General features: G+C 53.4%; 3 protein-coding genes across 16 annotated transcripts; 1 reads left to right on the plus strand and 2 right to left on the minus strand.

Annotated features, from left to right (window-relative positions):
- Nucleotides 1-3,430: 3,430 nt before the first annotated feature.
- BTBD19 (BTB domain containing 19) lies at nt 3,431-10,674 on the minus strand. 9 transcript variants are annotated; one of them, XM_072772470.1, is made up of 9 exons: nt 9,453-10,674; nt 7,929-7,962; nt 6,440-6,653; nt 6,296-6,349; nt 5,175-5,234; nt 5,006-5,074; nt 4,797-4,928; nt 4,569-4,694; nt 3,431-4,062 (listed from the first exon to the last, which is right to left on the minus strand). In XM_072772470.1, the coding sequence occupies exons 3-9, from the start codon at nt 6,536-6,538 to the stop codon at nt 3,868-3,870; spliced, it is 735 nt and encodes a 244-aa protein (XP_072628571.1). In that variant the 5' UTR covers nt 6,539-6,653; nt 7,929-7,962; nt 9,453-10,674; the 3' UTR covers nt 3,431-3,867. The 9 variants fall into 9 exon arrangements, with proteins under 9 accessions (XP_072628571.1, XP_072628570.1, XP_072628573.1 ...); XM_072772469.1 differs by having other exon boundaries at nt 8,640-10,674; XM_072772464.1 differs by lacking the exon at nt 9,453-10,674 and adding an exon at nt 4,354-4,484 and having other exon boundaries at nt 3,906-4,062; nt 7,929-8,593.
- Nucleotides 4,316-11,134, plus strand: DYNLT4 (dynein light chain Tctex-type 4). 6 transcript variants are annotated; one of them, XM_072772477.1, is made up of 3 exons: nt 4,317-9,599; nt 9,990-10,061; nt 10,358-11,134. In XM_072772477.1, the coding sequence occupies exon 3, from the start codon at nt 10,369-10,371 to the stop codon at nt 11,026-11,028; it is 660 nt and encodes a 219-aa protein (XP_072628578.1). In that variant the 5' UTR covers nt 4,317-9,599; nt 9,990-10,061; nt 10,358-10,368; the 3' UTR covers nt 11,029-11,134. The 6 variants fall into 6 exon arrangements, with proteins under 6 accessions (XP_072628575.1, XP_072628576.1, XP_072628574.1 ...); XM_072772478.1 differs by having other exon boundaries at nt 4,318-9,322; XM_072772476.1 differs by having other exon boundaries at nt 4,318-9,271.
- PLK3 (polo like kinase 3) lies at nt 11,042-15,881 on the minus strand. Its single transcript, XM_072772459.1, has 15 exons — nt 15,657-15,881; nt 15,341-15,448; nt 15,136-15,252; nt 14,865-14,994; nt 14,696-14,783; nt 13,812-13,907; nt 13,516-13,714; nt 13,276-13,399; nt 12,996-13,087; nt 12,674-12,767; nt 12,457-12,540; nt 12,200-12,362; nt 11,930-12,059; nt 11,647-11,760; nt 11,042-11,551 (listed from the first exon to the last, which is right to left on the minus strand). The coding sequence occupies exons 1-15, from the start codon at nt 15,864-15,866 to the stop codon at nt 11,360-11,362; spliced, it is 1,941 nt and encodes a 646-aa protein (XP_072628560.1). The 5' UTR covers nt 15,867-15,881; the 3' UTR covers nt 11,042-11,359.
- Nucleotides 15,882-26,714: the final 10,833 nt, after the last annotated feature.

Below are 26,714 nucleotides of genomic sequence, written 5' to 3' on the forward strand. Positions count from 1 at the left end.
TTTCTGCAGAGTACAAACTATCCCTGAAATTGTTTCCTACATTAACTTGTCTGCTGTATGTTTCTCCTAAAATGTAAGCTCGGCGAGCAAGGACTTTACCTGACTTGTTCTCTGATGGATTCCAGGATCCTAAATCAGTGCCTTTCACAAGAGCACTTACTATTTGTGGAGCAAGTTAATGAATTTTATTTGTATGTGTGTTTGGATTTCTTTTCTAAACACATATACAAAGATAATCTGGGGATCCCTGGGTGGCGCAGCGGTTTGGCACCTGCCTTTGGCCCGGGGCGTGATCCTGGAGACCCGGGATCGAATCCCACATCGGGCTCCCGGTGCATGGAGCCTGCTTCTCCCTCTGCCTGTGTCTCTGCCTCTCTGTCTCTCTGTGTGTGACTATCACGAATAAATAAATAAAATCTTTAAAAAAAAAAAAAAAAAAAAAAACAAAGATAATCTGTATGGTTCTTAGCACTTTACAAAATCAATCTTCCTAAAAACCCTAAGTAGATTCTGTTATTAGCTCCACTTTAAGGAAATTGAGGCACAGAAAGGTTACAGACTCTCATTCAAGTCACGAAGCTCCAAAATGGTGGAGCTAGGACTCACACCCAGGCATCCTCGCTCCAGAAGAGACATACTCTTAATCACTATACTACTAGTGGGGTTCAGCACATGCTACCCCAAAACACAGTACCTTAGCATATTGAATTTTTTTTTAAAGATTTTATTTATTTATTCATAGACACACAGAGAGGCAGAGACACAGGCAGAGGGTGAAGCAGGCTCCATGCAGGGAGCCTGATGCGGGACTTGATCCCAGGTCTCCAGGATCACTCCCCAGGCTGCAGGCAGCGCCAAACCACTGCACCACTGGGGCTGCCCCGGCATATTGAATATTTTTAAGCTATTTGAAAAATCAGGAACTTACCTCCCCATCCTACCCTGACACCCTCCCTTCTCCCTTTTTTTTTTTTTTTTAAGATTTTATTTATTTCTTCATGACACACACACACACACACACACACACACACACACACAGAGGCAGAGACACAGGCACAGGGAGAAGCAGGCTCCATGCAGGGAGCCCGACATGGGACTCAATCCCAGGTCTCCAGGATCAGGCCCTGGGCTGAAGGCGGCGCTAAACCACTGAGCTACCCGGGCTGCCCTCCCTTCTACCTTGAAACAGGTCATAAAACCCCCAAGGGAGCCCTGCCCTCCTATACTGGAGGCACGGAGTCATCCTTATCCAAAGTCAAAAGGACTCCAAGAAGAATCTAAACAAACAGACCTTGCTAAGTTTCCTGCATACCTCATACTCTTAATTTTTTTAAGAGTTTATTTATTTGAGAGAGAGGGGGAGAACTGAGGGGGAAGGGCAAAAGGAGAGGGAGAGGAAGAAGCAGACTCTTCAGTGAACAGGAGCCCGATCAAGGTCTCCATTCTGGGATCATGATCTGAGCCCAAGGCAGATGCTTAACCTACTGAACCACCCAGATGCCCCTACGTCATACCTTAAGCCATTATATTCCTCCATGACTCTCCATTCTTATCAAATCTAGCATAAAAGTACTAAGGTTGAACCGTTTCTTCTGGTCTTCATTTCCTTATGAAGACTCCCATATCACTAAAACTTATATTGGGGTGCCGGGCTAGCCCAATTGGAGAAGTATGCGACTCTTTTTTTTTTTTTTTTTTTTTTTAAAGATTTTATTTATTTATTCATGATAGTCACAGAGAGAGAGAGAGGCAGAGACACAGGCAGAGGGAGAAGCAGGCTCCATGCACCGGGAGCCCGACGTGGGATTCGATCCCGGGTCTCCAGGATCGCGCCCTGGGCCAAAGGCAGGCGCCAAACCGCTGCGCCACCCAGGGATCCCAGTATGCGACTCTTGACCTTGGGGTTATGAGTCCCACCTTGGGTGTAGAGATTACTGAAATAAATAAATAATAAAGGAAACATCTTTTTTTTTTTTTTTAAAAGGAAACATCTTAAATAAATTTGTATGCTTTTCTCCTGTTAATCTGTCTTTGTTGGTTTAATTTTCAGACCCAACCAGGAACCCTAAGATGGGCAAGGAAAATTTCTTCCTCCCCTACACTACCTTTTCTTTTGGCAAAAGGGATCATGCTTTGATTGGTCTGCACTGAACTTTTTTCAAAGGTCACAGATATCTTTTTATATCACGGTGAGAATATACCAATCAGTCTTCTAGGTTAAACTGGGACATCGTTTATTTTCAATTTTCTTTATCCAAACAATGCTGTCATGTGGTACTCTGAGTAACCACATTTTCAGTCATAAGAGATAATGCCAAATGCCTATCTTTAATTCATGTGCAACATATTTTTGTATAAAATCCGAGACAGATGTTTAACCATATTTTCTTCTAATCAACTGTTCCTCATTTTAGATTGATAGTGTCCTGTTTTACAGCTCTTTTAAACTCTTTATGGAATAAAAGAGCATTTAAATACGGAAATAAAGTCCTCATTGAACATTTACAGAGCACTGATTACATGACAGGGACTGGGGAACAAGAGATGCAGAAAGCACCACTCTAGGCCCAGGGATCTTTCTTCAGGGAGATTCAGACCTTCAGGAAGACAAAATTCATAATGAATTAAAGAGGGAGCATGGGGAGTCTTCAATAATTAAGAGAGTGAATGCACAGCCAGAGGACTACTGCCTTCAGAACCAGTGATTTTATGCAAAGGTAGTATTTGAGAGAAGATTACCACTAGTAATTCGGAGTGTCCTCAAAGTGAAATAGAGTGTATTTTGTGCTGAGAGCAACGGGGATGTTGAGTGGCTTAATAAGGGGAATAGGGCTAACAATCTTAAGTCTGGCTGCAGGGTGGGAAATGGGGCATGACAGGTGCAGAGGCAGTGTGCTGGAGTGAAGGCAGGAAGACTATTATGAGCTTGTTGCATTAATTCTTAACACATGCAGGATTAGGTGAACTAGGAGCACCTAAATGGCTCAGTTAAGTGTCTGACTTTGGCTCAGGTCATGATCTCAGGGTCCTGGGATCGAGCCCCAATGTCAGTCTCCATGCTCAGCAGGGAGTCTGTTCCTCCCTCTCCCTCTGCCCCTCTCCCTGTTCATGTGTACTCTCTAATAAATAAATGAAATCTTGGGATCCCTGGGTGGCGCAGCGGTTTGGCGCCTGCCTTTGGCCCAGGGCGCGATCCTGGAGACCCGGGATCGAATCCCACGTCGGGCTCCCGGTGCATGGAGCCTGCTTCTCCCTCTGCCTGTGTCTCTGCCTCTCTCTCTTTCTCTCTATCATAAATAAATAAAAATTAAAAAAAAAAATTGAGTGAACTAAAGCTAAGAAAACGGAACCAACTGGAAAGATCTCGTAGGGGAGGAAAAAGAACTTCCCCTCTACTCTCTGAGCTTTGGAAGAGACCCTTGTAATGAGATTAACAAGAGAAAAACAAGTTTATTAGTATGTATATCTCAGTGTACATGGAAGATACCCAGGGAAAAATGAGTGGCTCCCCAAAGCGGTCTGAATACCTGCTGAAAAACCATCTTAAGCTAAAGAGCAAAGAAAAGTGTAGGGAGGATAGTTACGGGGAAGCTACCAGGAAAAGCACAGTAAACAACAGGAGGTTTGTTAAGCAGATTTCAGCGGGGGCCTTCTCCACTAAAATCCTCCTGTGAGTTCATCATCCTTCTTTTCCTGGCACAAGAATGAGACACCCTTACAAATGGAGATTTCCTTTTTAAATATACATTTCCCTTACAAAAGGGTAACTTCTACTTTCCAGAGCTTCCACTGTTTCTCAAAACAACCAGCTTAAAATAATCGTTAGCCCAAAGAGGCATATTTTGGGTTGGTACATTCAGCGACCCTTCAGTCTCTTAGAAGGTGGAAGCCGCAGGAGGCAGCTGTGATGCAGAGGAACAAGGCAAGGCCGAGATGCAGGTTTCTGGCTGGGGCACCCACGTGGATGAGAAACACGATGGGGGCGGAATTGGGGAAGATGAGAAGGCAGCTCGACTTGGACTGAGTGTCGGGGATCTGGAGAGAGAGCTTCAAGAAGCAGGTCTGGAATAAAGAGGGAGCAGAGCTGAAAACATGTGGGGGTTACGGAAGTAAACGCGGGGTGGGGGGCAGCGCGGCCAGAGCCCCGGGACAGAGCCAGGGTAAGCCGCTGAGGAATCGCTTTGGGGCCCCGCCCCGCCCCGCCCCGCCCCCGCACTGGGCCGACAGCCGTTCTTCCCGCCCCCCGTTCGCAGGGCATGCTGGGGGCGGAAGCCCCCTCTGAGCGCCGGGCATGTTGGGAGCTGTAGTTTGGGACCGGCCCAGAATTCCCCGCGAATCGCGGCCTTCGGTCACTTAAGGGGCAGATCCAGAAAGCCGTGGTGCTCCCGGGGCAGGGTTCCCCTCCGGCGGCGGCACGGGGCGCCCCGGCTCGCATCCCCTCTCCGCAGAGCGTGGCACTTCCACGCCTCCACGATCTGCTCCACCTGCAGGGGAAGGCCTGTCACCGCGGAGTCGGCGGGACCCCCTCGCCCGCCCACCCTGGCCCGCGGCATCCCCCGCGTCCGCACCGGGATGAGCGGCTCCCGCTGGTTCTGCTCCTCCAGGGCGCTCAGCTCCGCCGGGGCCAGTAAGGCCAGTCTCAGCTCCCGCACCACCGGGGCCGCCACCTCCGCCACAGGCCGCTCCAGCACGGCCTGCGAACGCCAGCCCTAAGCCCGGACGGGCGGGGTACCTGGTTCCTGCGCCCCAGCCTCCTCCCGCAGCCCCAGGGCGGGGTCCCCTTCGCCCCCGCTCACCGCGCCCACGCGCGCCCAGCTCCGGGCGGCCAGGACCAGCTCGGCCTCGTCCACGCAGAGCCTGTCGCTGCGCAGCAGGGGCAGCAAGGCGGGCGCCGACAGCTCCAAGAAGCCGCGGGTCCGGAGCGCCTCCTGTGGGTCCACGAATGGGTCAGGGGGCAGTCAAGTGAGGTGTGCGGGTTTGGGGTGATGAAGATGGGGAGCGATACCCGGCTGTGGGCCTCTATGAAGGCTACGCAACGCTCCTGCAGGGCTCCCAGGCCAAAGGTCACGGCAACCTGGGAACAGAAGGAAGGGCAGCAGGTTGGGGGCAGGAAGGCCATGTGGCCCGGGCCTCCACGCCGAGGCCCACCTACAAGCCCGTCCAGCAGCACCTACCTGCAAGGCCTCACAGACCATTTCCACATCCATCACCTTCACCACAAACTCCAGGCACAGCTGGAAATAAATGAAAGTGGGTTGTGCGGAGGCATCTCTGTTCCAAGACCCTGGCCTCACCCCAGAGGCGAGGAATCACCAGGGGCTGAGACCTGGCAAGCCTGAAGGGATTAGAGGCTAGCAGCAGTCTACCTTCTAGCACATTCCCCAATAATCAAACTAGATGCAAGCCTCGTGAAAATCCACTCTCCTTTTCTCTGAGGACATTTGTCTTCTTCCACCTGTTCCCCTCCTACTCAGAGACCTTTTGGTCGTAAGCCAGAAACTTGAATTTCATCATGACCTGTCCCTTTCACCCTCACACCCAGAAAAGTGCTGGGTCATTCCAGTTATACTTCTCACGCACTGCTCTCTTGAGTTTCCACCGCTACTCATCCCTAGCGCACTGGGGAGCCCTTCCCATCTCTCCCAGTCACCTCACCCCTTACCTGAAACCTCCAGTGAACCCATGCCCTCTGGGTAAAAAAAAAAGTCCAAATTCTTGAAGGTCCTTCGTGATCTAGCCCCGGCTTCCCTTTCCGATCTCCTCTGTCTCTCCTCCTCTCAAACTCTTGGTCCAGCCACACTAAACGGCTCCCTAGCTCCTTTTGTGCCTCAGTGACCAGAATGCCACCTTTCCACTCCCCCTCCGAGCAAACTCCGACCTGTTCTACTTGATCTAACACAAGTTTCCTCCTCCCAGGAGGCTTCCCTCCTTTTCTCCCTGATGGCTGAGACCCTCTGTAGAGTCTCAGCATCACATACCTTCCTCTACCACCCTTCTTAGGCCCCCGGGTTAAGAGTTTCCGTGTGTCTCTCTAAAGGACAAGGATCAAGGCTGACTTACCCTGGAATCTACTGCACTGGCCCTAAATACCCCCACGTGCCCCTACTGCGCACACACACAGCACGCACACATCCTCTTGCACACAGGCACACATACGTGCCTGTTTACACAGAGATATCCATACTTATGTGTTGGTACATGTTCCTCTGCAGGCCACAGTGTGTGTGAGGCAGGGTGTGAACTGAGCCCATGAGAGGAAAGCAAAGCGAGACCCGGGCCTGTCATATAAACCCACCTCTCGCAGTTCCTCCAGCCCATATTCCACAGCCGCGGTCAGCACCTCCAGCACCTGCAGAGTGGGTGGTTGGGGGAGTGGGAGAGAGTTTCCCTGCCCCTCCCCTGCCCCCCAGGCCCCCAGCCCCATGCCCGATGGGCTCACAGAGTGGCGGTGCAGCCTGACACTGTTGGTGTACAGGAACTCCAGCACTGCCAGGAAGGCCTCAGCTGGCACGGTGCTTAGCACCACAGGGCTAGGCATCCCGGGGCCCAGCTTTGGGCCAAGAAGTCCTCGGAAGAAGTTGCATCTACAGGCCAACAAGCACCGATGGGCAAACACCTCCTGCCGCTCTTGACCGACCACAAAGCAAACATCACTGTGGGGAAGGGGAGAGAACCAGGGAAGAAGAGGCCAGCATCTTGGGTACAACCCCTGGGCTTCACCTCTGCCCACCCTGGGCCTTCATTTCCTCATCCGTCCTAAGGGCCAGCTCTTCGTCTTCTAGCCAAAGGCCTGGGATACACGTTCCTGGATTCTAGTCCCAGCTCCACCGGATGGCCCCTCGGGCAAGTGACTTTATACCCTTGAATCTCAAATTTCTCATCCATGAAACGAGATCTTAATCCCAAACCCTCAGTTCTTAGAGGAGGTGGCTACACTTGATCACTGAGGGGGCGCCAAGGCTGATGCAACATTGATCCTACCTACCCCCCTCCACCCCAGCCTGCGTCTTGAGGCAAAGGAGGCTCTTCTTGGCTCCTCCTCCATAGACTGCAAACTCAGCCTTTCTCAGCCTCCTCCACGCAGGAGGGGGTGGGGAGCGGGGGCGCAGAGTGCACTGGCTGCAGACAGACATGGCAGCGATACACCATCATGAGACCAGACCACATTTTCCATCTTCACAATCACTTCCTGCCCCAGCCTCTGGGCCTCCCAACAGCATAGGGGGTAGGAGGCAGGAAATGAAGCTTGAGCTTCTGGAGCCTCCTAGTCCCTGGTCCAAGGCCAGGGGTTCCCACTACTCAGACTAGACTGTAATCCCCAAAGCAGTAGGGTTACAGGAGTCACCAGCCCTTGAGGAGGAGCTGAGCTTCCAGGGAGGGGGGACAGAGAGGTACACTCTTGTTCTGACCAGCCCTGCTCCCCATCTTCTGTCCCTGGTTGCAGACACCACCAGCATCCTGGGCAGTGAGCTCTAGGCAGCACCCTACTTCCTGTCTGAGGCTCTGGCTCACTCAGTCCCTTGAGCTTTGTTCCTCTTGTGAATCCCCAGTTCCCAGAACAGGGTCATCCGCTCCTCTGCCTCCCAGGGAGGGATTCAAGTTACATCCCATGTCTCAGGATCCAGGGGGCAAAGGGCTCTTCTCTGCCAGGAGCTCAAGAGCCAAAAAAGGAAGGCCTTTGCCTGAAGTCACACAGCTGCTCTGGGCTGCAGCCCCCACACCCTCCCACACCCCCGCCTCCCACCTCTGGTTCTCAGGACATCAAGGACGCTGAGTGACCTGTAGTCGTTCTCCACACTTGACTTCCCCAGACTGAGTGCACCAGGGAGGATTGTCCTCCCCACCGCTTGTGTACCCAAGGCTTCCTCGGGGTCATGGGGCCCAGCAGAGCCAGTTAGGGAAACCTCACAGACAGCCCACCCCCTCACCTGTATTGGGGATTGTTGAGCAGGCTTCGGAGTGCTGTGGAAAAGGATGCAGCCTCCCCTTGCACAACCAGTCCTGGGGTCTCCATGGGGTGGGGGGCGGGGAGTAAGCAAGTAGAACAATAGCCTAGGAGGCCTGTTGTCTGTCTGTAGGGAGGTGGTAGGTGGGAAGGAGCAGGAGGCCTGGCCAGGCCCAGCAGCTGGTGTGAGACTAGAAAGGCCTGAGAGGGAGGGGCAGAAGCTGGGAAAGCCTGTTTCCTGAGAAGCTAAAGTTTAGGGATGGGGCAGGAGAGGCCCAGCTTCCCTAAGAAGGCATCAGAGGCCAGTGGAAGAGGCCAGAGCCTGGGCTAGGGGATGGGGACTCAGGGAGGAGCCCTAGAGAGGCTGAGGGTGGAGCAGACTGGACTGGGGAGGAGAGGCTGGCAGCGGATGAGGCCCCAGCTGGGAGCCTGCCCAGGGAGCAGTGGGTGGGTAGCCTGTGGGTTTCCACGGAAACTGGAGCCCAGCTTGAGAGTCCCCGCCCATCTCCCACAGGCCCCGGGAAAACTTCAGGCCTCAGAGGGGTGGGAAGCTGAGTGGAGGGTCTCAGCACCCAGGCCCCTGCCTGTCGGGGGTTCAAACTCCCTGCCCCTCTCCCCTCCCCCCACTTGCACACAGGGTCAGGATCAGATTAGCCAGGCTTGGGGAACCCCCCTCAACAGGGAACTTCCTCACCCCCATGGAGTTTTCAGAGCCCAGACTGGCTCATCTTGGAGGGGGGCAGTCCTGTGCCTTCCAGAGGGAGGTCAGGTGAGGAGCTGTCAGCCCCGACAGAGGCGTCATGGCCTGTGGCATCCCTAAAATGCAATCTGTCATCCCTAAAATGCAACCACGGCTAGAGGGTGGCATGCTGGGGACAAAAGGTGTGGCCAGCTAGGGACAAGCCCTAGGGCACTTAGGTCATCAGGGGTCAGGAGGCCAGGCCCTGGTTCACTGCCAAGTCCAGTCACCACTCTTGCACCACCATTGCGTCAGGTTGGCTCCGGATCAGCAAGGCTGCCGGCCTCCCCTCCCCCTGCACACAGCCCTGAGCTGAGGAAGTCATCCAAACCCCACCCCAGCTCTGCACAGGGAGCGGAAATGTCTGTCCCAGTTGAGGCTGATGGGGAGACGAAAGAGCCATGACGTTCTCCTTCCTGTGGGCCCAGATCCTGATTCCCCAGCAGCCACCCCTGCAGGCTCAAGCTCTCCCCATATCCCAGGCTTCTGCAACTTGCTCACAACTGAAGAGCCAGACTTCACAAGGAGAGAAATGGACAGCAGCTCAAGAGCCCCGGGAGCCACGCTCTATATCTGCCCCCGCAGTGGTATGCCCTGGGTTCTGGGCCCTGGTGATCTCCTCTTCCCTGAGGACTCAGGTACCCCACACTAGGCACGTACAGTAGGAACACTTCCAGGTTAATCCAGAGCCGGGACTGCAAGGAGGGAACCAAACAGGAGTGCCTGCCGGGTAACCCAGGGCAACTTCCCAACACAAGAGGCCATTACCGTCCTGCCTGCCGGTCAGGTCAGCTGGGCAGGCAAGGCTGTGGAGCTAGGAGTTTGGAAGCCAAAATCAGCCGGTGACTCAGGTGCCTGCGGGAGTTTCAGGAGTTTCGGGAGAAGAGGGCATTCATCCCAGAACTGATTCTGGAGGTAGGGCCAGAGGCCAAATGCAGAGGAAGGAAGGCACTTCCTGAGTCACCTGCTTCCAGCCTCAGCCAGTTGTGGGGGCGAGTTTTGTGTCAGCCACCCCATAAGTAGGTAGGGCTGGAAGACAGCCAGATTCAAAACCTATGGGGCTAGAAGGATCTGTGGGGTTGAAGGAGGTGGGGTCTCTGTGACTCCTTTTGGTGAGGCCCACTGTCTAGACTGGTGCAAAGGGCGGATTCATTCTCCCCCTTCTGCTGGGGAAGTCCGGCAGAAGGAAGACTAGGAGGTGTACTTAGAGCTACCTCCACCGTGCCCAGGGAGAAGTGAAGCTCAGGGGGGCAGGGGCTAGCCCAAAGATGATAGTCTGAGCAGCACCCCTTATGTCCCTGACAGCCCTCACCCCTTTAAGCGCCTAGGAATCCACGCAGCCCGGGACTATTTGATTCACCTGCCCCCAGAACACAGGTAAGAAGGGGTTAGGGGGGGACGCCTGGGTGGCTTAGCGGTTTGGCGCCTGCCTTCAGCCCAGGGCGTGATCCTAGAGACCCAGGATCGAGTCCCACGTCAGGCTCCCTGCATGGAACCTGCTTCTCCCTCTGCCTGTGTCTCTGCCTCTCTCTATCTCTAATTAATAAATAAATAGAATCTTAAAAAAAAAAAGAAGGGGTTAGGGGATAAAAACCCTTATCGCTGAGTGAAAGACTGGATGGAGTACAAAGATGGCCAGTTTAGGCCATCCTGCCCAGGTGCGGGTCTTCCAGCCGACAGGTCCATGGCTGGCAGGTCCGCGCCCCCCGGCCGCCAGGAGGAGGATACTCCCAAAGATCCCGGCCCGAAACTACCAGCAGCGAGGCCTGCAGGCCACCTGCCCAGTATCGATGAGGCCCGCCTGGCAGGCCTGGGCCCGTCCTCCCGCCGGGGCTCTGTGCTGGGCCCAGCCTCGTCCTTCTCACGTCGCAACTCCCTGGCAGGACCAGGCGCGGGTCCCGGGGGCCGGCGACCATCTCTGGGCCCAGTGCCTCCCCTAGGCTCGAGGGTTAGCTTCTCGGGGTTGCCCCTGGCCCCCCTGCGGCGAGCGGCGCCCTCCTACCGCACGGAGCCCGCGCCCGGGGAGCGCTGGGAGGCCGCTCGGGTACAGCGCTCGCTGGAGGCGGCGCTGGCGGCGCGGCTGCGCAGCACGTGCTACTCGGGCGCCGAGGCGGGGCCGCTGACCCGGGAGCTGTGCGAGCTGCTGCGAGTGCGCCTGCGCGAGCTCTGTCCCCCGCGCTACAAGCTGGTGTGCGGCGTGGTGCTGGGGCCGCGCGCCGGCCAGGGCGTGCACGTGGCCAGCCGCGCGCTCTGGGACGCGGAGAGCGACGGGCTGGCCTCCGCCACCTTCACCAACGCCTCGCTCTTCGCCGTGGCCATGGTCCACGGGCTCTACTGCGAGTGAGGACGCCTCCAAGTTCTGCAAAAACGGTTTATTATCCCAGGAGGAGGCCCTCCCCGGGGCTCAATCCCAATAAATAAATGTCTGTCAATAAATAAAAGTGGTCCATAAATAACGTCCCCTGGCTGGGGACTAAGGCTCAGGCTTTTCTTGGAGAAGGGGCAGGAGGCTGCTAGGAGGGGCAGACTCCGACCCCAGTAAAGCTGGTCCCTGATTCCCTGGGGGATTCGGCCCAGAGCCCCCAGTGAGGCACCAAAGGGACAGGGCCAGAGCCGTACAGGCACAGGCCTCGGACCTGAGGCTTTAGGCCACGGCCTGCTCTGCAGGGTAGGGCCTAGGCTGGGCAGCGGTCCCGGAGCAGACGTAGAGCATAGCGGAGCCGCTGCCGCAGGTCTGGGGAGCAGCCCAGCTGCCGAAGGTGGGAAGCGAGGTAAGTACAAGCACTGCGATTGCGAGCCACAAAAGTCACAAGGAGGGGCTCCCAGCCACTGAGGATCAGCTTGGTGTGGTCTCCGTAGAAGTTCACCTATGCCCAGAAGGATGGCACTGATCAGGGCCTGGGGCTAGCTTCGGCCCCAGCACCACCCCTCCAGGCCCTCCCCGAATCCAGGAGGTTCTCACCTGGACGGTGCCATCACTAAACAGCATGAGGAGCGCCTGATCAGTCTTGACCCACTGCAGCAGGAGTGGAGGGACCCGCACCTCCACCTCTTCCACGCTGGGCAGGTCTCCACCCTGGGAGCAGGAGCAGGTCACTTGCTGATGTGAGTCAGCGCCCCCCCCCCCCGGAAGTGTCCCTTAGAGGCTCAGCCCCTAGCTCTGAGCCCTCCACCCCTCCCGCAAGGGGAACAGGAAGGGATCGGGAGGTGTCAATCCTCAGTGTGTCCCACTCCAATCCACACACCTTCATGAGACGCTGCTCCATGTAGGAGGCAAAATACCGGAGGACACCCAGCTGAGGCTGCAGGGCCGGAGGCACAGCACCCACAGAGAAAGAGAAGTGCTTTGTGCTGGTGGGGTTGTAGTGCACGGTCCTGGAGGAGAGGAGACAAGAGGTCAGAAGGAGCCCTGCACCAATGCCCATCCCTAGGAGACCCCAGGACGCCCAAGGGCAGGAGCGCACACGTGCTGGTCACAACAGCCTGGGTTCAAGGCACTCCATAACAGCACTTACTTTCTGTTGGCTGAAAGGGCCATGTGTGTGCCATTGTTGAAAAGCACAGCCACACGGCGGCTGGACAGTTGATACCCAAAGCCAAATTTGTTGGAGTAGTCAACCCACTTGCTGACCCATACCAGAGGCTCTGGCTGTGCAAGGGGAGCTGGGTTCTGTTCCGCTGTCATGGAATAAGAACGAGTGAGGAGCTGTTCCCGACCTTTCAGCCAAAGAACTCCCAACCACCATTCACCCATACAGGACCCCAACCTTACCTGGGGGCATGAAGGCCAGGCAGTTTCTCAGAGCGCAGAGGGCCGACTCCACCACTGTGGCCACAGTCAGACCTTCTTCAAACCCTGAAGAGAACAGAACATGTGGAATTGGGCAGTGGTTCACCAGGATACAGGCCATGTCTCTGACACACCTTCTCTCTGGTCCCTGGGCTTAGCCCCAACAACCCTAGCACCTCTCAAACTCCCAGCTGCTCACCATCTCCACTGCTCGCCAGTGTCCCACGGGGTGAGCTGTCTTCAGGTGCTGTCTCTGCCAGGCTGAGCGGGGCTGGACCAGAAGCTGCTGGAGCCTGGAGGGATGGGCAGGGGAAGGGAGTGAGATAGGCCCCCAAATCCAAATCCTCGAGTCCACGGCTCTGGCAGCCGGGGCACCCCAGGTCAGCCCCGCCTGGCTAATGAGACACAGCCAATTAGGCCACCACGAGGCTAGATGCTTCACTAGCTTCTTTTATCCCAGGCTTCCCGCAGCAGCTAGGGTGAGAGTGAGTCAGGGCACACTACCCATGTGAGTAGCTCACCTCGGGTCTGGCGTCTTGATGGCCAATGGACGTCCGAGTGAGGCCGCTCACCAAACAGGAGACCTCGTCCCGCTCCTCAGGACAGTTTTTACCTGGGTGGGGGAAGGTACAGCCCTCATGTCCTGCCCATCCCCCTGGGCTTCCTGCAGGGATACAGATGGGCACATGCTCTCCCAGGGGTTCAAAGGCACTCATACTCTCACCCCCACAATATATGTAACAAGCCACCCTGCCACTCTGTACCCAGACAGAGTGGAAACCATGGACATTCCAGACTTACTCTTCTTCTTCCTGCCAAATAGGCTCTTGGTAACTTTGACAAACAGAATCCTAGCTGGGTTAAGGGGTGTCAGGTCTGGGACTGTCACGCAGCTGCTGACAGGGAGCCGGTCGGGGGTGTAGCCCTAAGGAGGAAAGGCATGTGAGCAAAGAAGGGAGGCCCCAGGACTCCTGTCACCTCCCCTCATTGAATCCCCTGGGAATATGCAGCCTTGACTTAGATGTCTGGGGAGCCACAGACCTTGGTAAAGAAGTCGTGGCGCAGGATCTGGTCAATTGAGGGGCGGTCTTGGGGCGAAGCTCGAAGGATGGCAGCCAGGAGCTGCCGGGCAGGCAGTGAGAGGCTGGCGGGCAGTGTGTAGTGAACCTGTTTGATGCAGCGATACGTCTCCTTCAGGTCAACTGTCTCAAAGGGGGGATTCCCACACAGCAGTGTGTACCTGCAGGGCAGAGACAAGACAAGGGGGGCAGGAGTAAAGCGGAAGGTACACCCCATCCATGCACCCGCTGGTACAGTACAGATGACCCGGGACTCACATGACACAGCCCAGGGACCACACGTCTGACTCGGGGCCGTGACCCTGTCTCTGCAGCACTTCTGGGGCCACATAGTTGGGGGTGCCACAGATGGTTCTGAAAAGGGATAGGGAGGAAGACAGGAGAAGTTTCAGACCCAGCCTGGCCAGCCCTCCCCTTCCCTGCCCCCACTGCTGAGTCCAGACAAAGCAGCTGCCTGTCACCAGAGGCAAGAGAACTCCTGTTTGTCCTGGGACAATGGATGCTGGGGATGGCAGCTGAGTCCCCGCCCACCCGCCTGGCCCAGCTGCTCATGACAGGCAGAGGCCTCGACCCCCACCCCAGCCCCCTCCTCCACGGTTAGCAAAGGGTCCCTCACGGATCCCTTCCTCAGTCCCCCACTCCCGTCTGTCAGACACCCACACAAGCTGTCACCTCCTATGCTCTGTGCCACACACAAACCAACACCAGCTGTCATATTCCCCCCAAAACACGCATCCGCCACACATGCTATCTGTTGCCGCTCGCACCTAGGCATCGTGGCCACAGCAGAGTGTTCTTATCCAGGGTGGCATGTCGTGCCATTCCCACACTCAGTCTGTCTCACACACACACACACACACACTGCCAATGTCACCTTCCCCCATCTACACATCGGATCCTTACAGCCCCATCTGTCTCAGGGACTCAAACACCGGAAGGCCCCTCAGCCTTTCCAGCAGTCCTAGGGACTCGGGCTGCCGCCTCCACCCCCCAACCCCTCCCAAACGACCCATCATCCCTTTCCCATCTATCACACACACACAGACATCAGGCAGTCATCGTGCCTCCCACATACATACTCACTGTCACACATGTCATCTGTGTCATACAGACTGTGGTCACCCCTCTCCTCAAACACTCACTTCTTCCTATGTTCCGGGGGTTCCAACCGGGTTGCCAGCCCAAAGTCCCCCATCTTCAGTTCCATATTCTCAGTGATAAAAAAATTTCCTGAATGGGGTCAGAGAGGTGTGTCAGAATCCTTTCTCTCTGCCTCCCCAGACCCCACTCGTGCTGGCCCAGGAGTCTCACCCAGCTTGAGATCTCGATGCAGGATGCCCTGCTGGTGCAAGTACTTGAGTCCGGAAAGGATCTGACGCAGGTAGTAGCGTACCTCTGGCTCCAACAGAGTGTGCCGGGCCTTCCAGATGTGGGCCAAGGACTGCAGAGAGCCACTGCTTCAGCCCCTGATCCACCCTCTCTGACCCTCCCTCCATTCGTGCTCACGGAGGAGACGACAGGGCTCCAGCTCCGGGTCTTAAGGCCCCCCTTTCCCTCGCCCCCTCTCCTAGTCATCGCTCACCTTTCGGCTGCAGAGCTCCAGGAAGATGTAGATGTTGTCCGCATCCTCAAAGTGGTGGGAGAAACGCACGATGTGGCGGTGCTGCAGGCCGCGGTGCAGCTCAATCTCGTTTAGGATCTGCAATGGGGGCGCCGGGTGGTCATCCCTCAAGGGCTCCCTGACCGCTGTCCCCACCCCACCCCTGGTCCGCTGGGCCTGGGCCCACCTTCTCGCGCTGATGCGGCTTGGTGATGCGGTTCTGCGAGATGACTTTGACCGCGTAGGCGCTGCCGCTCTCCGTGTCAGTGGCCTCGTAGCAGCGGGCAAAGCCCCCCTACGGGGAGGGGGCATCAGGCGGAGCGCTCCAGGACAGCCACGTCCGGCCCGCAGACGTCCCCGCGATGAGGACAAGCGTCCCCGCGCCGAGGACAAGCGTCCCCGCGTCCCCGCGCCGCGGACAAGCGCCCGGCCCCACCCGGCGCCGTCCAGGAGGCTAGCAGGAGCCCCCCGCTGCCCCCAGGGCACCCCGCCCCGCAGCTCACCTTGCCCAACAGGCGGCCTTTGAAGTAGGTGCGGCCGCTGCGCGGGTCGGTGATGAGGCGCCCCGGGTCCGCCGCCGGTGGCCCCGCCAGCACGTCCAGCGCGGGGCCCGGCCCGGGGCTCCCAGGCGGCCCGGGCCCGGCAGGGGGCGCGGGCGGGGCGGCCGCACGCGGGAAGGGGCGCGGGGACTGGCAGCCGGCGGCGGGCTCCATGCAGGCGGCGCGTCGCAGCGCGGGCCCGGCTCGTTTCGGTTCCGCCGGGCCGCGGCCTCGCGTGGCGCTGCCGGGCTCTGCTACTCTGCGCTCGCGCCCGGGGGAGCCCGGCGTTTTTATCAATGAACGCCTGTCCCCTCCCCGGCGCCCGTCACCGAGAGCCCGCCCCCTCCCGGGCGGAGAGTCCGCCGGAGGCCACGCCCCCGGGCCCTGCGTCACCGCGAGGCCCCGCCCGCCGCCCGCCCCGCCTGCCGCCGGGAGCCTTGCGGGGGCGGCCCGAGTCGGGGGCGGCCTTTCCTCCGAAGCCCTCTCCCTGCGCCCCGGTGACCGAGAGGCCCGCTGAGGGGACTCCCTTTCCGTCCCCATCTTTCGGGGCTTGTTCTGAAGTCCGAGTGGGGCTGGCTATCTGGAGAGCTCCCCCAAGCAGCCAGACGGACTAGCGATGCTGGCGGGAAGGGAGAGGCCGGGGCCGGGGCCGGGGCGGGGAAAGGGGGGCCGCTCGCCTTCTCCAGGGGGCGTCACCAACACTCCTCTTTAAGTGCGCGAGACCTTCTGCGGGTCCCAAGCCCTCGACCAGCGCCCCCTGGCCCAGCCGGATACCACCCCTTTTTAGGGCTTGGGAAGAATTGCACACTCCTGAGCCTGGCTTGAGACCGGGAAGGGAGGGGTGGAGGAAGGGCGAGGCCGCCACGCTGAGTTTTGGGGTCAAACAGCCCAGCATTCAAGGTTTTTTTATCATGTGCCATGTCACATCCTCTGCTACCCTCCTCCACGTTCTTGAGAATTACCTCTCAGGTTCTGGCGGGGTCCCCTATTCCCTTTGCCTGGAAACACCTACTGCCTTAAGTCAGCCCTCAGAAAGCCGAAAGCGAAGACTGGGATTTGGGATCTTCCCAATTCTAGTGACGGACAATTGCGCAGGTGGTCCTGGAGCCAGGTGGACCTCTAGACCCCCAGTTCATGCCCGCCCTTCCCAGGGCCAGAAACGCAGAGAGGTAGGGTCTTAACCCCTCCAGAGTGTTTGTCCCAGTTATCACAGGCCTCCCCCTGGCCTTGTCCTTTTCACCTCTCTGCCCTCACTCTGTCCCATTCAATTATTAAGCCATTCAGGCTCGGAGATTAATGGGGAGCACCTGCTAAGTGCCAAGCACCGGCTGAACAAGGCTCCTCAGGGTGGCAGCCCTCGTTTAATTCATGCTTTTAGATGGAAACAAACAATAGACAAGTATAGGAGCAAGGTCGTCGCAGGCTTTGAAAAGGATATGAAGGAAGTGGACAGAAGAGTAACCAAAAAGCTTGCTTTAGAAAGAGTAGCCAAGGGCAGCCCCGGTGGCACAGCGGTTTAGCGCCGCCTGCATGCAGCCCGGGGTGTGATCCTGGAGACCCAGGATCGAGTCCCACATCAGGCTCCCTGCATGGAGCCTGCTTCTCCCTCTGGCTGTGCCTCTGCCTCCTCTGCCGCCCTCTCTTTCTGTCTCTACGAATAAATAAATAAAATCTTAAAAAAAAAAAAGAAAGAGTAGCCAGGAGAGTCAACAAATATTTATTAGAACCTAATTCCTAGGGGTGTCTAGGTGGCTCAGTGAGTTAAGTGTCTGCCTTTGGCTCAGGTCAGGATCCCAGGATCCTGGGATGAGCCATGCATCAGGCTCCCTGCTCAGTGGGGAGTCTGCTTCTTCTTCTCCCTCTGCTCCTCCCCTCTTCTTATGTGTTCTCTCTCTCTCTTTCTCTCTCAAGTAAACGAATAAAGTCTTAAAAAAACAAAAACTAATTCCTGTCAGTTTTATCTTCTAAAAGATAAACATCTCTACAAAGTACCACTTCCCTCCATCTTCCCCTCACAGCCTAATGTGAGTTGCAGTCGCTCTGGTTGGGATTATCGATCACTGCCACAGTATCTTGCTGCCCTCCCTGCCTTCACAGTCATCTCCATTGCATCGTACCTCCATGTTGCCTGCCCACTCAACCCCTCGTCAGGCCATCTAACCTTGCCCTTCATGGCCACTGATGGGAGAAACCAAACAGCCTGAAATGGGGATAATGACTAATAGCTCAGATGAATGAGGAGGAGTGGGGGTGGGGGTGCTTAAGTGCCATAGTCAGGAGTTTGGTTTTATCAGACAAGTCAATAATTTTCCAGTGGGGAGATGGTAGTTGTGAGGCCAGAAGGGAAGCTCTCCAGGCAAAATGGGGCTGAAGCATGTGTAGTATGAAAAAGCATATTTGGGGGCACCTGGGTGGCTCAGTGGTTGAGCATCTGCCTTTGGCTCAGGTCAGGATTCTGGGGTCCTGGGATCAAGTCCTGTATCAGGCTCCCCTTGGGAAGCCTGCTTCTTCTTTTGCCTGTGTCTCTGCCTCTCCGTGTTTCTCATGAATAAATAAATAAAATCTTAAAAAGGGCAGCCCAGGTGGCTCAGCGGTTTAATGCTGCCTTCAGTCCAGGGTGTGATCCTGGAGACCTGGGACGAGTACCACGTCAGGCTTCCTGCATGGAGCCTGCTTCTCCCTCTGCCTGTGTTTCTGTCTCTCTCTGTCTCTGTCTCTCATAAATAAACAAAATCTTAAAAAAAATAAAAAAATAAAATCTTAAAAAAAGAGGCACATTTGTGTTGCAATTTGATATTTGGAAAATAAAACAAAATTTATATTAGCCTTTGTATTAGTTCGGTAGGGCTGCCATAACAAAATTCTATGCACTAGGTGGCTAAAACAACAGAAATTTATTTTCTCATAGTTCTGAAGGCTGGAAGTCCAAGCTCAAGGTATTGATTGGTAAGGTTGATTCTGTCAAAAAGAAAACCACAGGGCTGCCTGGGCGGCTCAGTCAGTTAGGCGGCTGCCTTCGGCTCAGGCTTGATCTTGGGGCTTTAGGATCAAGTCCCCAAGTCTGATTCCCTGCTCCTCCTTCTCCCTTTGTGCTCTCGCTCTCGCTCTCCCTCTTGCTGTCTCTCAAGTAAATTGTGGAGGCCGAGAAAAATTAAGGCCATCCCACCTAAAGTTTAGCATTAGCACAAGTACAACTATCTTAGGTCCCTGTGAATAAGAGCTGAACTTTAAGGGGAAAAACTGCAGAATGTCCTCAATGTCCTCAGCAGGTAATCCCATATCAGAAAGACAACAGAGCCCACCCCCGTGGTAGAAAGTCCTATCTTGGGATCCCTGGGTGGCTCAGTGGTTTAGCGCCTGCCTTTGGCCCAGGGCGTGATCCTGGAGACCCAAGATCAAATCCCATGTCGGGCTCCCGGTGTGTGGAGCCTGCTTCTCCCTCTGCCTGTGTCTCTGCCTCTCTCTCTCTCTCTCTGTGTGACTATCATAAATAAATAAAAATTAAAAAAAAAAAAAAAAAGAAAGTCCCATCTTAGAATTCTTCCATCCCTTCTGGAAATCCCCTAGACCAGCCTATAAAAAACCCAGCTGTAACCCACTTCAGGGTCCAAGTCCCTGCTCCGCTGTGTCGGGTATACTTGGAACCAAGCTCGAGCTTGTAAATAAACCCTCCTGTGTTTGCATCAGTGTCGGCTCCTCGGTGGTTCCTCGGATTCGCAATCTTGGGCACAAAATAAATAAGTAAAATCTTTTAAAAAGAGGAAGAAAGAAAGAAAAGCACAGACCTTTAATGGCATTCCTTGGGCCAGGCCAAGTCACCAAGCCAGGGCTTAATACCTGACCTAAGTGCGGTTTCCACCTCCCCCAGAAATATAAATCCTAACCTGTCAGGAATTTTCTGATAGGTGCCAGTAAGTCTTTCACATAATCCTTCCCATCCCCCAAAGAAAGATGAGGTGATCTGCATGATAAGATCTCTGCTCTTCCTCCTAAGGGAAAGCGACCTTACCTAAAACAATCCTTTCTTTTATTTTGCTTCTAACTTTCCTGCCCCAAGCTCCTTCTTATGAAAACTTCCATTTTGTACAAACTACGCAGAAGGGCCTCAACTGGCTAGATGAGAGGCTGCCTGACTCATGACTCATTTAATAAAGCCAATTAGGTCTTCAAATTTACTTAGTTGAATTGTTCTTTTTAAGATTTTGTTTATTTTAGGGGCACCTGGGTGGCTCAGTCATTTAAGTGTCTGCCTGGTATCCAGCCCCCCATCGGGCTCCCTGCTCAGCTGGGAGCCTGCTTCTCTCTCCTGCTGCTCCCCCTGCTTGTGATCTCAGTCTCTCTCTCTCTCTAAAATAAATTTTAGGGCAGCCCCGATGGCCCAAGCAGTTTGGCGCCGCCTTCAGCCTGGGGTATGATCCTGGAGACACGGGATGGAGTCCCACGTCACCTCCCTGCATGGAGACTGCTTCTCCCTCTGCCTGTGTCTTTGCCTCTCTCTCTGTGTGTGTCTGTCATGAAAATAAATAAATAAAATCTTAGAAAAAATAAAAAATAAAATAAAATAAATCTTAGAGAGCACTTCAGTAGGAGCAGGGGAGGGAGGGGGCTCAATCACCAAATTTGACCTTGAGACCATAACCCAAGCCAAAATCAAGAGTCAGAGGCTCAACTAACTGAGCCACCCAGGTGCCCCTGAATTTTGTTTTTTAACCATATCTTTTGAGGTCTCTCTCTTAATTTGTAGATGATGGTCTTCTCCCTTTGATTTCATGTGATCTTTTTTTTTTAACTTAAGTATAATGGACATATTATATTAGTTTCAGGTATACAGCATATGGATTCGACAATTCTACACATTACTCAGTGCTCACCACCGTAAATGTAGTCACCATGTGTCACCATACAACATTGTTGTAATATTGACTACATTCCCTATGTTGTACTATTAATCTCCATCTGTGTGACTGACTTATTTTATAACTGGAAATTTGTACCTCTTAATCCCCTTTATCTACATGACCTTTTTCTCTGTGTGTCCTAATCTCTTCTTCTCTTAAAAACACCAGTTGAGGGAATCCCTGGGTGGCTCAGTGGTTTGGCAACTGCCTTTGCCTCAGGGCGTGATTCTGGAGTCCTGGGATCAAGTCCCACGTCAGGCTCCCTGCATGTAGCCTGCTTCTCCCTCTGCCTGTGTCTCTGCCTCTCTCTCTCTCTCTCTCTCTCTGTGTGTGTGTCTCTCATGAATAAATAAATAAAATCTTAAAAAAAAAAAAAAGCACCAGTTGAATCAGATTAGGGCCCACCTGACAGCCTCATTTTAACTTACCTCCTTAGAGATTTAATCTCCAAATATAGTCACATTCTAAGATACTAGGGGCTAGGGCTTTGTACAGGAGTCAAAACTTTACCTCCACCCATCTTAGGTCTTCAGATGAAACTCTTAAACAAAACATTAACAAAAGAAAAACAGACATAAGCTTATTAACATGTACAATTTATGCATGGAAGAATGGGAGATACCCAAGGAAGAATGAGTAACTCATTTAGCTTAGAATTCATGCTTAAGGGATCCCTGGGTGGCGCAGCGGTTTGGCGCCTGCCTTTGGCCCAGGGCGCGATCCTGGAGACCCGAGATCAAATCCCACGTCGGGCTCCCGGTGCATGGAGCCTGCTTCTCCCTCTGCCTGTGTCTCTGCCTCTCTCTCTCTCTCTCTCTCTATCATAAATAAATAAAAATTTAAAAGAAAAGAATTCGTGCTTAAATACTATCTTAATAGGGAATGGGGAAGGGAAATATAGGCCTCTTAGGAAACATAAATGATTTCCAGAAAAAATGAATGGACCCTTAGTTTTTTTTTTTTTTTTTTTTTTTTTTTTTATTTATTTATGATAGTCACAGAGAGAGAGAGAGAGAGAGGCAGAGACACAGGCAGAGGGAGAAGCAGGCTCCATGCACCGGGAGCCCGATGTGGGATTCGATCCCGGGTCCCCAGGATCGCGCCCTGGGCCAAAGGCAGGCGCCAAACCGCTGCGCCACCCAGGGATCCCTGAATGGACCCTTAGTAGAATGGATGGGAGATATGATAATTTGTGACCAAGTTTGTCTGGATGTATAGATTCCTAGTTTCCTCTTCATTGATATGAGAAGAAATTCCTAGGAAAGGGATTTATGCCCATCAAGTCCTTTTAGAGATCCGTCTTTAAGCAAATAAGAGGAATTCAAGGGCAGCCCGGGTGGCTCAGCGGTTTAGCACCGCCTTCAGCCCAGGGCGTGATCCTGGGGTCCCGGAATCGAGTCCCACGTCGGGCTCCCTGTGTGGAGCCTGCTTCTCCCTCTGCCTGTGTCTCTGCCTGTGTCTCTCTCTCTCTCTCTGTCTCTCATGAATAAATAAATAAAATCTTAAAAACAAAAAACAAATAAGAGGAATTCAGAGAAACCCTCTTTCTGCATTTGCTGGTTTTCAAGTATCTACAGTTCAAATTAGTCAATATGCCAAAATGGAATACAGGGTACCATATTTTGTTACCCTTCACTGTCTTCTCCCCTTGGGAAGTTAACAAGATTTTTGAGCCCTCCTCCAGAAGCCGTGACACCATATTCCATGTCCCTATTATTAATGCGCTTTCTCTTTCCCCATCAAGAATCTCACAATCTCTGCCCAAGTGAGGTTTTGGAGAGTTCTCTGGGTCTCCATCCCATAGAGGATGCTGTTAGGCTCTGTTGCCACTAGTTGAGGACCTGTCCCACACTTCTTGCCCTCTTGACAGCTCAGAGTCAGAATCTCCCTCTTTTTATTAAGACTCTTTCTTTCTTTCTTTCTTTCTTTCTTTCTTTCTTTCTTTCTTTCTTTCTTTCTTCTTCCTTTCTTCCTCTGAGAGAGAGGGAGGGAGAGAGACAGCATAAGCAGAGGGAGGTGCAGAAGGAGAAGGAGAGAATCTCAAGCAGAAATATGGGCTGAAAACAGAGCCTGATGTGGAGTGCCTAGGTGGCTCAGTGGGTTTAACAACCAACTCTTTTTTTTTTTTTTAAAGATTTTATTCATTTATTCATGAGACACACAGAGAGAGAGAGAGAGAAGCAGGGACACAGGCAGAGGGAGAAGCAGGCTCCATGCAAGAAGCCCGATGCGGGACTTGATCCCAGGACCCAGGACCACGCCCTGGGCCAAAGTCAGGTGCTAAACCGCTGAGCTACCCAGGGATCCCCAGCAACCAACTCTTGATTTTGGTTCAGTTCAGAATCTCAATGTTGGGTGATTGAGCCCCATGTTGGGCTCCATGCTCAGTGGGGATTCTGCTGGAGATTCTCTCTCTCTCTCCCTCTCCCTCTGCCCCTCCCCTTAATAAATAAATAAATAAGCAAACCAATAAACAAATCTTTAAAAAAAAAAAAAAAAAACAGATCTTAACCCATTGTGCCACCCAGGCACCCCTCAGAATCAGAATCTCTTGACAATGTCAGGTCACAGAGGCCAAGGGATTCTTTCAAGAATGAGAACTACCAAGAGGCACCTGACTGGCTCAATTGGTAGAGCATCTGACTCTTAATCTCAGGGTTGTGAGTTTGAGCCCCACATTAGATGTGGAGCCTACTTGAAATAAAATAAATAAATAAATAAATAAATAAATAAATAAATAAATAAATAAGGGATCCCTGGTTGGTGCAGCGATTTGGCACCTGCCTTTGGCCCAGGGCGCGATCCTGGAGACCCGGGATTGAATCCCACGTCGGGCTCCCGGTGCATGGAGCCTGCTTCTCCCTTAGCCTGTGTCTCTGCCTCTCTCTCTCTCTCTCTCTGTGTGTGTGTGTGACTATCATAAATAAATAAAAATTAAAAAAAAAAGAGAGAGCTGCCAAGTAAGGGTAGGACTTGGGAGGGGGCCACTGGAATCAGCAATAAGACCCCAGGTATCAAAAAAAAAAAGGACCTCGGGTATCTTTGACAGGTGCAGAGAAAGAAGTACTAAAGCCAAACCAGAGAGATGCTAATAGCTACAGTAGCATTTCACACTCACCATGTGCTATTCTGAGCACTTTATAAATATTAATCCATTTAATATGCACATTATTAACTCTATGAGAAAGGTATTATCCTCCCTATTCCCCATGGGGAAATTAAACACAGAAATGTTAAACAGGGCACCTGGGTGGCTCAGCAGTTGAGCACCAGCCTTTGGCTCAGGGCGTGATCCCAGGGTCCTGGGACTGAGTCTCACATCAGGCTCCCTGCAGAGGGAGCCAGCTTCTCCCTCTGCCTCTGTCTCTGCCTCTCTCTGTGTCTCTCATGGATAAATAAATAAATAAATAAATATTTTTAAAAAGAAAGAAATGTTAAACAGCTTGCCCAATGTCACAAAGGTAGTTCACAGTAGAGTTCAGATTTGGAAATCTGGGCAGTCTGGCTTCAGACTCCATGCCGTAAACTGTCAAGTCATATATCCAACTCTGGGCTGTGAGGAGGAGAGAGGGCATGGGCAGTCAGGACCAGAAGGGAGCAGGAGGCAAGAAGTAGAAAACCGTAAAGAAGGGTGGAGTAAATGATTTACAGCTAGAGTGGTTCCCTCTCCTGGACCATAAACCACAGGGACCTGTCAGGTGCTGGGAAGGGAGATAAGATGACTCAGGAGGGAAGGGTTGGGTGGGGACTGGGGACTCCCCTTCCTGGAGTGAGGCTTCAGGTCCTGTACCTTTACCCTTGGCTCTGTGGGAAACTCACAGCCCAGTGCTCCAGACTGTTGGTAACAGGCAGGAAGGTGAGAGCCACAGAAGCAGATTGGGGGGGGGGGGCGGTGGCAGTGACGGAAATGCAGCAGCCTGGGTCATCTGGGTTGTTCCTCAAGAAAGCTCCCAGGATCTCAGGGTGTGAACTCCTCTAGGCCTAGGCCTGGTCCCCAGATACTCTTTAAGTGGTATGCAACCCAGAATCCTCTAGAAAAGCCACAGATCAGAGCTTGGGAAGGGCTGCATGGGCATGATGGCTGGGGTCTCAGAGCTGGTATCTCACCCTCCCTAGGAGAGAGGTCCTGGGTCTCCCAGACCTATGGGACACACACACACACACACACACACACACACACACAGATGCAGTGTGATTCTGGGACACAACAGAGGACCAGGAGGTGGAAACTAAGGGGAACAGACTTGGCTCTTCATGGTAATGGCAGCCGGGGCTAAATGGCTGCCGTGCTGAAGTCTCTGGACCTTGTTTCACTGAATAACCCCAATTGCTCTGGTGAAAGGTGCTATTGATCTTGTTTTGTAGAGGAGGAAACTGAGGTTCAGAGAGATGAGGTAACTTGTGTAAGGCTCCAGAGAGCTAGAATTGAAACCCAGGTTTGTCTGACTCTAAAGCTTGTGCTCCTAACCCCCTCTCTCTGCTTCCTCTCTAGGAAACACCTGTGGGTGAGAATGAGCTCACAGTGCAGGGGAAGGAGCTTCCCAAGACAGGTCAGAAGTGGGACCAGCCCTCCTGGGTTGTTTTTTTTTTTTTTTTTTTTTTTTTGGCTGGGTACAGTATACTTTATTGATGGTGCATGACAAGGTAGGGCTCCCCAAGCCCCTCTCCTGGGTTTTTGTGGATGATCTCAGCACTGGGTGGCTAATTGAGCTGGTGCCTCGAATATTATTTCCTCTGTTTGACACAGGAAGAAATTGAGGCCTAGGAGTAGAAATGGCCACCCAGGATGCTAAATACCCTTAGGAGTCAAGATGCTGGACACAGGGCTGCGGGAGTGCTGCATCCCTAGGCTTGAGTCCCAGACCCGTGGCCCTGTCAGCCCTGTGGAATAGGGGTGTGGAGTGGTCAAGACAAGCTCCTCAGAGCCTGTACCAGAAGCCTGGTAGTGTGGCCAGTGCACAGGCCCCTGGTCCCCGGGCTCAAGCCCTTGTTTCTGCCCACTGGGCCCCTTCCAGCCTTTGGAGTTGTGAAACTGAATAAAGGAAACCTCATTTAAAATAGAGTTTGGAGGCAGCCCAGGTGGCTCAGTGGTTTAGTGCCGTCTTCAGGCCAGGGCGTGATCCTGGAGACCCAGGATCGAGTCCTATGTTGGGTTCCCTGTATGGAGCCTGGTTCTGTTTCTGCCCACCCCCCCTCTGTGTCTCTCATGAATAAATAAAATCTGAAAAAAAAAAAAATAGAGTTTTGAGGGACGCTTGGGTGGCTCACCGGTTTAGTGCCTGCCTTTAGCCCAGGGCATGATCCTGGAGTCCTAGGATCGAGTCCCACGTCGGGCTCCCTGCATGGGGTCTGCTTCTCCCTCTGCCTGTGTCTCTGCCTCTCTGTGTGTGTCTCTCATTAATAAATAAAGAAAATCTTTTTAAGAAAAATAGAATTTGAAGGTCAGAATGAGGGGAGTTCTCACACCCTACCTATCAATGCATCAATTGCAGACCCCAACAGGAAGAAGCATACCTTGCATTCTCCAACTGGAAAGGACCTACTTTACCACCCCTGCAAGAGGGAGAAAGACTTTTTCTTTGTAGAGCAAAAGTCCAGTCAATGAGACGTTGCCACAACTCAGGCAATAAGAAAACATCCCCAACCTCCGGTGGACTTTTGCTCAAATAGCCCCTCTCAACTTCCTCCTTTTTCTCTATATAATAACATTCCTGTCCTTTGTTCCCGGACTTGCCTATGGTTTGCTGTAGCTTGCGTATCCTGAATTGTCATTCCTCTATTTTTGAACAAACCTATTTTACCGGTAAAATTACTGGCCATTTTATTTTCAAGCCCAACCAAGTCCATCACCTCTGGCGTTGAATCCTACCTCCAGTGTGTCTCAGCTGTCCGACCTTGAACAAATCATTTACCTCTTGGAGCCTCATCTGTAAACGGGGCTGATCCCTGCCCCACCGAGTTGAGAGGAGGACTCCAGGAGACGCTGATATACTAGTGCCTTTGGCATGGTGCCTGTCAGTCAGTGCTCTGTGATCAGTAGCTGTTATGATTATAACAATTTATCATCATGCATCTGTCTTCTCACCTGGAGCGTGGGACAGTAATCCCTGTCATCCTGGTTTCA

The sequence above is a fragment of the Canis lupus genome, chromosome 13, assembly GCF_048164855.1.
Source record: "Canis lupus baileyi chromosome 13, mCanLup2.hap1, whole genome shotgun sequence".
In the NCBI taxonomy this organism is placed as follows: Eukaryota; Metazoa; Chordata; class Mammalia; order Carnivora; family Canidae; genus Canis; species Canis lupus.

Bases quoted from the DNA above. Each gene is read 5' to 3' on its own strand.
- BTBD19 (XM_072772472.1), bottom strand. From the start codon at position 8,014: ATGGAGACCCCAGGACTGGTTGTGCAAGGGGAGGCTGCATCCTTTTCC. The intron at 6,654-7,928 runs GTGAGGGGGTGG...CCTTCCCCACAG, and splicing joins CTCAACAATCCCCAATACAG to TGATGTTTGCTTTGTGGTCG. The intron at 6,279-6,439 runs GTGAGCCCATCG...TTTATATGACAG, and splicing joins TCAGGCTGCACCGCCACTCT to GCCCGGGTCTCGCTTTGCTT.
- DYNLT4 (XM_072772474.1), top strand. From the start codon at position 10,303: ATGGAGTACAAAGATGGCCAGTTTAGGCCATCCTGCCCAGGTGCGGGT.
- PLK3 (XM_072772459.1), bottom strand. From the start codon at position 15,866: ATGGAGCCCGCCGCCGGCTGCCAGTCCCCGCGCCCCTTCCCGCGTGCG. The intron at 15,253-15,340 runs GTGGGCCCAGGC...CCCCCATTGCAG, and splicing joins AGCCGCATCAGCGCGAGAAG to ATCCTAAACGAGATTGAGCT. The intron at 13,715-13,811 runs GTGAGTCCCGGG...TCTGCCCTGCAG, and splicing joins TGGTCCCTGGGCTGTGTCAT to GTACACACTGCTGTGTGGGA.